Below are 12,596 nucleotides of genomic sequence, written 5' to 3'. Positions count from 1 at the left end.
CATATCACTAAGTAAAGCAAGGAACACACTACGCGGACGTCCGTCGTGAATCGACCGCGGACGGGAATCTGGACAATGGAAATACACAGCTAGGAACATACTACGCGGACGTCCGTCGTAAAACGACCGCGACCGCGACCGAACAGTGTGCACGGAACAAAACATCCAGCGAGCCAGATTTCGATCGGACGTCCGTGCGCTCAAGGCCACGACCGCGTCCGTCGACCGATAGTTTGCACGGTTATGTGTAATTTCCATTGTCCAGATCCCCGTCCGCGGTCGATTCACGACGGACGTCCGCGTAGTGTGTTCCTTGCTTAACCGTGCAAACTGTCGGTCGACGGACGTGGACGTGGCCTTGAGCGCATGGACGTCCGATCGAAATCTGGCTCACTGGATGTTTTGTGACCGTGCACACTGATCGGTCGCGGTCGCGGTTGATTTACGACGGACGTCCGCGTAGTATGTTCCTAGTCCGTGCAAACTATCGGTCGACGGACGTGGACGTGGCCTTGAGCGCATGGACGTCCGATCGAAATCTGGCTCACTGGATGTTTTGTGACCGTGCACACTGATCGGTCGCGGTCGCGGTTGATTTACGACGGACGTCCGCGTAGTATGTTCCTAGCTTAAAGCTAGGAACACACTACGCGGACGTCCGTCGTAAATCGACCGCGGACGGGAATCTGGACAATGGAAATACACATAACCGTGCAAACTATCGGTCGACGGACGCGGACGTGGCCTTGAGCGCACGGACGTCCGATCGAAATCTGGCTCTCTGGATGTTTTGTTCCGAGCACACTGATAGGTCGCGGTCGCGGTCGTTTTAAGCTAGGAACATACTACGCGGACGTCCGTCGTAAAACGACCGCGACCGCGACCTATCAGTGTGCACGGAACAAAACATCCAGAGAGCCAGATTTCGATCGGACGTCCGTGCGCTCAAGGCCACGTCCGCGTCCGTCGACCGATAGTTTGCACGGTTATGTGTAATGTCATTGTCCAGATTCCCGTCCGCGGTCGATTCACGACGGACGTCCGCGTAGTGTGTTCCTAGCTTTACGACGGACGTCCGCGTAGTATGTTCCTAGCTTTATTGAGAGCAGCAACACCTGCTGCAACTGTCAAATGTATTTTTTTTTAAAATCAAATCAAGGTTTTGCTTTTCTGTTTTTCTTTGTGTCTGTCTAGTGTCTATGTCTACTGTCTACACACCGGCTGGATCGATATACGATATCAATGGATATTCTGTTCTTTAACCTACGTGACTATTATTTTATTGAATGAGTTTTATATTATAACAAATTAAAATCATGTAATAATGGATATACCATTCCCTGAAACGACACCTCGTTTCATAGACTCGAAATGGTTTAGCGCCGACACCCCTTGCGACGAAGACGCAGAGTTGGCGGCTTTGGAACAATCGAACCAGAACTGGGTATGTTTATTAATACATGTTTATGTTAACCTTTTGACCGCCAAAGACGGCATAATCCGTCACGGCAATGATTGAAGCTATAGATGAGTAACGAACACCTTGGACTTGAGACCATTTTGGTTAGCGAGACTTGGCGTTCAAAGGGTTAAACCCTGGTAAGTAGACAACGACAACACGGCATATTGTTTGGTGTAGTTTAAATTTATTTCGTTGCAGTTAAGTAATGTTGGGCAGCAATACAAGGCTCGGGCGCCGCTGGGTAAGGCCGACCCTGAGCCCATGGAGGAGTGCGAGTCTGAAGAGGAAGAGGGTAAGCTTAAAGTTGTCTATTAATGCTATATAAAGTTATAAACTATTAGAGCCTGGGGGCCGTGAGACTCAAACTCACGGCGTTCGAATTCAGAAAATTGTCATTGAAAATAATAGGCAATTCACCGTTTTCAACCGGAATTTTAGTGACAATGAGACTCAAAAATCGGCCCCCTGTACTGATTAAACTGTGCCCACACATAGCAGTTCAGCAAACGGTTTAATAACACACAGTGTAAGCGTTATTTATTATCTCATAGTTTCAAAGTTATTTGCACATAATAATGCTTTCACAATCACATATTACTATCAAATACTGAGTTCTGTTGAAATATGTAACTTTAAATAGAAATTATTGGTTCGTACTACAATATTGTTATGACACTGGATCAATGAAAAGTTTTAACTTAGATAAAATGTTAGCATGAATGTTTTAAAGTACCTTTAACACATGTAACTGCGGTAATCTAATGTATAAGACTTACAACATCTAGCTTAAGTCAGCAAAGTCTAATAAATAACCCAAGTCTTTGAAACATTTTGCACTGGTGCTTGCATGCTTGATGTGAAGATACTATGTGCTATTAGCATTATTTTTACATCATTGCTAAAAAGATTGACAGATTATGTCACAAAAATATTTAAAACTAGTTTTTGCCGGCGGCTTCGCTCGTGTTAGAAAGAGACAAAAGGTAGCCAATGTTACTCCATACCTTCAACTATCTCCACCTAAAAAATCACGTCAATTTGTCGCTCTGTATTGCCATGAAAGACGGACAAACAAACGGACACACACACTTTCCCATTTATAATATTAGTATGGATGTGTGTTTTTAGTTGATCTAGAACTATAAATTGTTTTTTCTACTCCCGTACTGTTATTCGTGAGTTACAAGGTCGTGCATAGAACTTTAAAACCCTACATAAAAGATGTCAGGACAAGTCTATCTAGTCTATACCCTGAAAACATTTAGTAGCAGTAGCACGATATAGCTGTTAAAGTTCAGTACATTACATTCAGTACATTGCTACCAACTTAACAAACCAATTCGCAGAGTCGAGACTCCTTCGTTTTCTGCTGCGTTCATTGGCGACGCGTCGAATCGCATTCAAATGTATGAGAACTCGATTCAACTCGGCTCGATTCGTCTTAGTGGCCAGGCTTCAAAGAACCATACCATAGACAGTTTTATTTTCATGTTTGCACTCAAACTGCATATTCAAAATGGTAGGCGGTCCACTAGATAACTAAGATGACTGAAAGTAGGTATTTGTTGAATTTATAATTTTCTTTCAAAATAAGTGCTTGGTCGTAGAAAAAGTATTGTATGCAACGGTGTTTAACCGAGTCAAAAAATGCTCGTGGCGTCTTTATTAACAATTTTCGGCTTCGCCTCAAATTGTTACCCACGCCACTCACCTTTTTTGACCTCTTTTAACCACCAGTTGCATAAAATACTATTACACTACTAGGCTATGAATGTAAGTTTTTAAAGAGTATCAGTCCTTCATTGGACAAGTTGAGATCATACTAGATTTCTTTTGGCGTCCTAAAATAGTTGGTCACCATTTATATTCATCCCACCAAAGTAATTTTTTTTTTTCAATTTAACTGGAGTTTAATCTTCACAATAAAATTTATAAACTGTCATCTTATCCCCTTTCGCTGGATATAAAATAATATCTTCAAATAACAAGATTATGAGTAACTATTATTTCTGCGGCTCTCAACAGTGTCCCATTGTTAAATAAATTTTGTTTGAGCTATTATTACTGACTGAAATCGATGGTCTGCCGCTTTTGTTACATGCTTCCATTTTTGAACCTGTTACTTGGCCCTGACTTCTGTCTTGTCAACAAACTGCACATCCATATTCAATATAATATGTGAGCTGGTAAGTGGTGTTTATCTAGATGTTTTTGCAAACATAGCCATTGAAGACACTTAGTGCTGAAAGTAAAAGGAAGTGACAATAAATGATGGTTTTTAATATATTCTGTGAACTAATTCTATAAAAAGCTTGATACACCTTACTTGATTCGGGAATAGGAGGCTTATGATTGATGGATCTATCAGATTTATTCATCAAAAGTTGTCAACAAAGAAAAAAATATTTGTTTTCTAAATGACGCCAGTCTGCTTCAGGAATAAACTATAAAATACTGAAATATTCATAAGTCATGTTGCTAATAGTACTAACATATTACAGAATTTTCTACAAAACAGATTCAGTGCAAATAGTGGAAGACTCGGATGAAGTGGAGGAAGAGCCAGAGCCTCCAAACATGAACCACGACGTGGACTTGTTGCAAATACACGAGGACTCGAGCCACGACGATGACGCCGGCAACCTGTACAACGAACAGGACACGCACAAGATCGGCGACGAGTCTGATGTTGATTTAGAATCGGACAACTCACCACCCTCGCCTGAAAACTGGGGTGATGACGACCACAATGTGTGTTGTGGCGCTACCGCTGGTAGGAGATGCTATTTCCGACTTTATCGGACTGGCAAATTTATTTATGAAGCTAAGCCAATCAGTAAATTTGCCAGTTTTGTTGTTTCATTGGAAATGAGAATCTTGATGTTGACTTTTTTTATTAATCTTATCTTGCATTTGCAACCGGTCATGCTTCAGCATTAAAGAATGCAGGGAATTATTTTTTTATGTAAGGATCAAAAGAGGAAGTAAATGCGCGGGAACCGACCTAAAAATAATAACCAGAAATTTAGTAAATGATGAATACATAGGCATGACCAGCAGATAATGTTTTAATATCTACTGTCCTATGTAGTTGTGTCTTCTATAATACAGAGCCATTGTCTCCTGGACAACGGTACAGGACAACAAGATGTTATTGATCTATAGGCTACTAGACTCTTATCGAATTTGGCACAAGAAATAATTGGGTCCTGTAGTATTTGACATAAGAAACCAATTTTTATAGATTTTGGATATTAAAAGTGTAGAGGTATGGTGGCTACGTATTTCATATTTGCGATTAAAAATGTGTGTAATATTGATTTTAACTTTGGCCACCGAAAACGCTGTCAGACGTATAGTGACGTCATAGAACCTAACTTAACTTCATGCCGAGTCAATCACTGACCATGATGAACTTTATGCCTCATAACCAGTGATCGGGGATTTGGATGCCACACTGCGGGATGTCAAGTAGAAACAGTGATATGGATTATGCCGTACGGCCCGTGATAATTTCTCTTATGCCATAGAAGACAAAGGATCAGACGGATCGCCTGATGGTAAGCATCTGCCGTAGCTCATAAACAATGAGGTTACAAAAAACTGGTCGAAATATAAACGCAATTCCCGTGTAGGTAACATATTTATAAAACAAACGATATTGAATAAACAAGTGTTGGTTATGCTATAGGTAAATAGGAATGATTATATAAAAATAAAAATAACGAATTTAGTACAGAAATTTAGGTATCATTTACGTGTAATATAAAAAAGTCAAACCTTTTTTGTCACTAAGAAAATAATGTGTTAATTTTGCACTAAACTATTTATCGATAATAAAGTGATTTTTTATATAACTCACATATTTTACTATTAGGCCTATACTAAAATTATTAAGAAAAATAAACTCAGCAGTAATAACAATGATGATTTGATGTGACATTTAAAACATTGACCCATATTAGCAAAAAATTGATAATATCTGGTAGGTACATAATATTATGATAAAAAAAACTGTAATTTTTCTAACCACATAAAGCCAGGAATCCCGCGGCATATCTATACTAGCATAATGTTTGAGGTCATTCACCCCGTGTGGCATCCAAACCCCCGATTACTGCTCATAACTTAAATGTCAAAAAATTTTGTGCTCAATTCGATTTACGTCATGCGCAGAGAATCTATATATCTATATATAACATGGCTAATGATGTTTTTGCCTAATTAAGTTAAACTTTTTAAATGTTTTTTTTTTGTGGTTTTCAAGTCGTAATAAAATATGGTAGTATTTTTTTTCGGTTAATTGGACAGTAATAAATAATATAAAATAGACTTTAAAAAAGGGTCAAGTAGCCTATTGGGTAGATCAATAACATCTTGTTGTCCTCTATTGATCTATTGGGTAGATCAATAACATCTTGTTGTCCTGTACCACAGTATAAACCAGTAATAACTCTTCTTACAAACTTCACGCCGCGCGGTGTGTCCCCCTCCCACCCCTCGCATGCAGCGAAAACATGCGAAACTGGTAATTATTGGGCTGGACAGTCGGGGCCGCGTTTGCGCGCTGTTTTGATGTGTGTGTGAAAATGACGTCAGTGCCGAGGTCATTTCGTTACTGTAGTGTTTATGGATGTATGGAGAACAGTTCTAAAAATCCGGATATAACATTCTTCACAATTCCTAGACTTCCAGAAAAGTAAGTGGTTTTTATACTTATATTTTTGCAGCGTTAGGTAAAAGTGAGATATAGTGATGCATTAAAATCAATAAGGATTTACCTGTAACGACATTAATTACTTTGCAACCAAATACTTGTTTTTTATTTAGGTAGATGATGCGATCTATCTTATCTCGAAAGTTTGGTACCTACTTAAATATTGTGGAATCATCTATTCAGACATTTTATGTAAATACTATTTCGTCAGTATTTAAGAAAAAAACACGTACCTACTTGAATGGTACGTAGTAGAAAGTGCGTTTTTGTTTTAAATAATATCTAAGTATAACATATAAATTACCACATACGTGATGTGAAAAACCGTCCCCGTGAATATCTCATTTTGCTCGGGATCGTTACACAATCTAGTATTGCGCTTATGAGACTAATATATGAATAATATTTTTTTGTGTATTCAATATTGACTGGTGTGGTATTGTTATACTAATACTTACAGTTACCTAATAGTACCTATTAGATAACAACAACTTACTTTGTACGAAGTTGATTGATTAACTTTATAGTAATTTTGTTCAACCCTGCGTGACCTTGCGCAGTAGAGACCGCCCGCATCTACCTGCCGGAGATTAACTACTGAATATTCCTTATACTGTGCCTGTACCTTATTTCACTTTGTCTGTATTTATAATCAGTGGTAATCCTATGTTAATTTCTGGTTTAGTATCCATTTTTAGTTTTGTTTTTTTTTACAAACTAAGAATTCGTCTACATGTTATATTTTGTACCTATTTATTTTGTTAATTAAGTTTTAATAAAGTTGTGTGTTTATAACCTTTTAATTGTTTTTTTTTTTAATTATTTATTTTAGTTCTTAATGGTTCTTAAAAAATGGATGTTGATGAATATTTTTCATACCATAACAATCTGCAACCATCGTTCTTGATGCGGGCAGGGACTTTACATATTTATAAAATCGGAAATATGTATTTAGAAACAGGGCTTGCGTTAATTTTTTTTGGTATACTCTTGGGTCGTCGTTTTTCGCCGTTCTTTATTCGTCACGATCGTCGATGGTCTTTCTCAACTAAGGTCAAATTCGTTGTTCATCATTATCTTAATCCGTCCGTTCTTTACTCGTCATAATCTTCCTTCGGCATGTTCGCTGTTCAATCTATGTTTTTTCGTAGTCTACGAACGAGTCAATAAGTCGAGTCGAGTAAAATTTCTCATATTCATCATTTGAAGAACTTAGTTGAGTAGAAATTGTGTTCTTATCCGATCAAGTTTTTATTTTACATGTTCTTATTTACTATAATTGTAATCTATAAAAAATATCTGGAAGCATGTGAACAATATTCGTTTTATAACTAAGGTACAACATACTGCGGGACAAATCTCGACCGGGGGGCAATTGTAACTGATCCATTTTTTCCATGATTGCACTATGATGTTGAGTTCTTCTACATGTATCCACTGAACACGCCTACCATATATAACCGGTGGACAGTCTATTTAATAATGCAAACATTGTAAAACTTGGAAAAAATGGACCAGTTACATTTGTCCCCCAGTCGAGCTTTGTCCTGCTGTACCTTACTCTTTATCTGAAATACATGTACCAAGTGCAAACTCGCATAGTCGGGCCATTTATTTCAAAGTTGTTCACCCCACTTTTTTTTTATTTGGAAATTTTTATGTTTCCACTCAGAATCGCGAGCTCTTTTAATCCTAATAGGAGAGAAAAAATGCCCCAAGGTTTTTTCCAATTCCGTTACCATTTTTTCATACATTGTGTATGGCGGTAACGGAATGGAAGGTTTGAAAAATGTATGAGAATCTTGGGACATTTTTTTCTCTTATCAGGATCGAAAGACCTCGCGATTCTGAGTATGAATCGCGTAAAAAATACCCATGTTACAAAAAATTGGGGTTTGAAAAAAATGGCCCAGTCCCCAAAACCGTTTTGAAACTACAGGGACGCGCTAATTTGTACTAACTTACAGGCAACGACGAATCTGACGAGTCAGAGGAGTCTCACGACGAGGACGAGGAGGAGGAGCTTCAAGAGAGATACGCCCCGCCGCGGGAGCTGCCGCGCACGCTCGAGTTCACGGACTCCTCGGAGCCGAACATGTTGGACCAGAGCACACTGTGGCCGTAGACCACTATTGACTCAGCCGGAACTTTGTAGACGAAAGAGTCTTAGGGAATGATTGAGGAAAGTCCATATTGGGACGGATTTTTGTAGTTGACACGTCGATGTACATTCATGTACCTACATATACGTGATGTAACAAAAATAGTGGGATTAGGGTATATTGGGTATAAAGACAATATATTTTGACGCAATTTTGACCTCTATAGGGGCGGCAGCAGTTGGAACACTAATACACTGAATATAATACCTTGATCCAAGCAGCCGATAGGCTCACATTCGTGATGGCGCCTCTTTCATTTCGCTTGGATAGCGAGAGTTTGCGTCACGAATATCACCTAATCCCTACATTTTTGGATGCACCTTTATACTTAGCTATTTTAGGTTCCCCTTTTACGGAAAGCTTGCTTGTCGAAACTCGAAATATTAACGCTGTGAGCGACATCTAACGTATTCGTTCAAGTTTTCTGTGATCAGACATAAGTGTAAGACTCGCCACAGACAGTCTTAAATTTCATAATCTGAAAAAAAAGAGTTTTAAGTATACAATCTGTCAGAATTTTCAGATAGATCTGACAGATTGTATAAAACTCTTTTTTTTTTCAGATTATGAATTTTAGGGCTGTCTGTGGCGAGCCTAATACAATGCTTTCTTGGTTGTTGTAATATGTAGTTAATACACGAATAGCTACTTTTTGGTACACATCGGAATCAAACAATAGGGAACTTGACTGTAGTTAAAATAAAATATTTTATACCATGCACGAAATAAAGCATCAGCTAGTTACAAGAAAAACACGGACAGAAGTTACTTTTAAATCCAATTTATATTTAATAAGTCAGGTAGAAATATATAAAGTAACTGAGTTGACCCTAACGTCACTCAATTCGATTTCATATAAATTCCATATTAGCAAGTCGTTCAAATTCGTTTTGACAGTTCTTAAAAAGAAGCTGATTTGACTAGGAGGCAAGTAGCCTATTTAGATGTTAAGACTTGTACTACAGACATATATCCTTTTCTTTAAGAATGTCCTATAATATTTATTTATATTTATTATTATGTGATTGAAGAATAATGCGTTGTGTGACAACTATTTTGACTGAAAAAATATCAAATCTTAGGAATCTACGCGTGACAATAAGACTGCGATTTGCCTTCGTATTGTTACGGAAACGTAAGAACATGTCATACTATTTCAGTCACTCAGCACAAGATGTACTCTGACATTGACTGAACTAGCATGACAAATACGAACGTTTCCGGAAAAATACGAAAGGAAACCCATTTCGCACTACATCTGTACCATGAATTTATTTTATCTGATATAGCACTTCGAGGTCTTAGAATTCTTAGTTAACTAAACATAAATTAAAGCAACATAAAATGAGGCGGGGCTTGTTGCGATGCTGTTTGTACAGTCAATCAATTGGAACCCTAGGCCACTATAGAACTATGTCATAGTGACGTTATAAATCAGATTGTAAGAAATCTCTTACTGCTTGTCATTTTGACATGGTTGTAGAGTGGCCTAGGGTTCCAATTGGTTGACTCTACACTGAATGTTGTATTACTATGATTATGATTATTGATTATTGATTATTTTTGGAACAAGTGGAAATTTTTGCCTACTTATACTTACGTACACTACAATAATGATGTATAATATTGGAAATAGTTTATAAGAATGGATATGTACTACGTATGTAGATTTGACCCTTACTGTTTGTTTGTAGCAAAAGTAAAGAATTACTTTACCCAACCCTTAGCCAAAGTAAAGAATTACTTAAAGTGAATAGGCTAGTTTCATATACTTAAAATAACATGCAGTGTACGAAATAAAGCACGACATAATTTCTATTAATAAGTCAAAGAGAAAGATATAAAGTAAATGAATGACCGTGACGTCACTCCTCAGTATTTCATAGTAATCCCATATTAGCAAATCGTTTTGACAGTTCTTAAAAAGAAGCTGATTTGACTAGTAGGAAACTAGCCTATTAAAGAATTACTTTGGCTAAGGGTAGGATTTTATTTTTTATATTTTATTCAGTTAATCTAAATTCGTTGAATCTTTTTATAACTCAAGTGTATCTAAATCTGAGCTTTTCCCCTTTTGGAAGTATCATACTTTCTGTTAGTATAGGTTTTTTTACAAAATAAAATTTACAAGAACATATTTTTCTTTCTTTTCCTGCTTAACTTTGCTAGGGTTCCCTAGCCAATATGGCAAACACGGTAGTTCCGTCGTGCAAAGACCTTTACAGGGGACAGCTCAATCACATTTTTTGCCATACGAAATTAAACCTTATTACTGAAACAGAAAGTCGATCGTATCAGACTAGCGAAAACGGTCCACATGAGAGGGCATTGTTTGGGCTGGTGTCCCTCTCGCACGTGTTGCCAGTGTTAATGAGGTTCCCATATTAGTAGTATTTTTATCTGTATATTACCTGACTTTATAACTTCTTATTTTATTTTAATGTTATATTCAAACTAGGGTTTCGATATATTTCAAAAAATTTGAAAATAATTATAATGTAATTATTTTGATGCCAGTAAATCAAAGATTTGTATAATTAAAAAATACTTTCAATTGGGTGTTAGTAGATTTAGTAGTAACTTTGAAAATTGACTGGTATCCCCAATTTATGACAGTGATGACGTCACTGAATAATGTTGACATTGTCAACAAGTGCGAGAGGGACACCAGCCCAAACAATTACCTCTCATGTGGACACACTTTTTGACCTAACTGAACAATCTAGTTTAATAATTCTAAATCTATGCCGTCGTGTCCGTTCGTATGTCACAACCATTTTCTTTTTATCCTTATGAACATACATATAAGTGATATAAGTATGAGCAGATTACTCGGGAATTAATGGATAGTGAATAGTGATAATAGTACATTACGATACAAGTGCGAAAAAAAGGAAGTTCGAAACGAGTGGCGATAAATTAAAACACGACCGAAGGGAGTGTTTTAAATCGACACGAGTTACGAATTTCCTTTTCGCACGTGTATCGTACGACGTTTTTCAGTACAGATGAGCCTCCAAAGTTTCGACCTGGCATACATATAATGAACCACTTCTCGCACTAGTGCGTAAAAAAAACACCATCTGTACTGAAAAAAATTAAAAGTTTATTGACGCATAAGTAGTTCTCGAGATATTTAGAAATGTGACAGACAGAGCGGCACCAAAAGCACCATCTTTCAGCACCAGATGGTGTTTTTTTATACGCACTAGTGCGAGAAGTGGCTCATTTCATAGCAGGTCAAAACTGGGCCATCTGTACTGAAAAACGTCGTACGTACGATACTCCCATCGGTCGTGTTTTAATTTATCGCCACTCGTTTCGAACTTCCTTTTTTACGCACTTGTATCGTAACGTAATACTATTTTGTCAAGTTGTGTCAAATATCGTTAGTAAAGATTCTCTGTTCACACTTAGGTACCTACCTAAAATAATACAAGTTTTTGTAAATAAATAATTGTAATTAGGTATCAATTTTTACAAGGTTAACATTATTTAAAATATAACAAAAGAACAATGATTTAAACCTCATTGAGGGTTAGTAAGCGCATTAAACACTCTTCCTACATCCGCTCGGCAAGCAAAGACCTTGCCTAAGTATTTCATTTTCATCGAGATTTGGAAGATCTGTCTAGAAACTTGCTGGATGTGGAAATATTAAAGCTTATTTACACGGTGTGAAGACCCGTATGTGAGTTTTATTACATTGCGGTAAGGTTAATGCGGCGGGTAAGTGAAACACCGGAGCAATTTCCCATATAACAACTCCAAAGCTGCAGTGCGTATCGGTTAAATAGTTGAAGTGCCAATAGTTTCGTGTATCAATAAAAGATTACGCTACAGGTCGCGAGTAAAAAAGACAGAACCTCAGAAAGTATCAGTTGGTGAAAAATAGTACATTACCAGTGATCGGGGATTTGGATGCCACACTGCGGGATGTCAAGTAGAAACAGTGATATGGATATGCCGTACGGCCCGTGATAATTTTTCTTATGCCATAGAAGACAAAGGATCAGACGGATCGCCTGATGGTAAGCATCTGCCGTAGCTCATAAACAATGAGGTTACAAAAAACTGGTCGAAAAATAAACGCAATTCCCGTGTAGGTAACATATTTATAAAACAAACGATATTGAATAAACAAGTGTTGGTTATGCTATAGGTAAATAGGAATATGATTATATAAAAATAAAAATAACGAATTTAGTACAGTAATTTAGGTATCATTTACGTGTAATATAAAAAAGTCAAACCT

At 37.3% G+C, this 12,596-nt stretch overlaps 1 protein-coding gene across 2 annotated transcripts; it reads left to right on the top strand.

Moving 5' to 3' along the window:
• The first annotated feature begins 1,180 nt into the window (after nucleotides 1–1,180).
• LOC125241515 (anaphase-promoting complex subunit 15B-like) lies at nucleotides 1,181–10,476 on the top strand. 2 transcript variants are annotated; one of them, XM_048150037.1, is made up of 4 exons: nucleotides 1,181–1,444; nucleotides 1,661–1,754; nucleotides 3,981–4,235; nucleotides 8,147–10,476. In XM_048150037.1, exons 1-4 carry the CDS (start codon nucleotides 1,325–1,327, stop codon nucleotides 8,302–8,304), a joined length of 627 nt encoding a protein of 208 aa, XP_048005994.1. In that variant the 5' UTR covers nucleotides 1,181–1,324; the 3' UTR covers nucleotides 8,305–10,476. The 2 variants fall into 2 exon arrangements, with proteins under 2 accessions (XP_048005994.1, XP_048005993.1); XM_048150036.1 differs by having other exon boundaries at nucleotides 1,182–1,444; nucleotides 1,640–1,754.
• Nucleotides 10,477–12,596: the final 2,120 nt, after the last annotated feature.

Source organism: Leguminivora glycinivorella, chromosome Z, assembly GCF_023078275.1.
Source record: "Leguminivora glycinivorella isolate SPB_JAAS2020 chromosome Z, LegGlyc_1.1, whole genome shotgun sequence".
Taxonomy (NCBI): domain Eukaryota; kingdom Metazoa; phylum Arthropoda; class Insecta; order Lepidoptera; family Tortricidae; genus Leguminivora; species Leguminivora glycinivorella.
The sequence above is the reverse complement of the archived record's forward strand: the minus strand, read 5'-3'. Positions and strand labels throughout refer to the sequence as shown.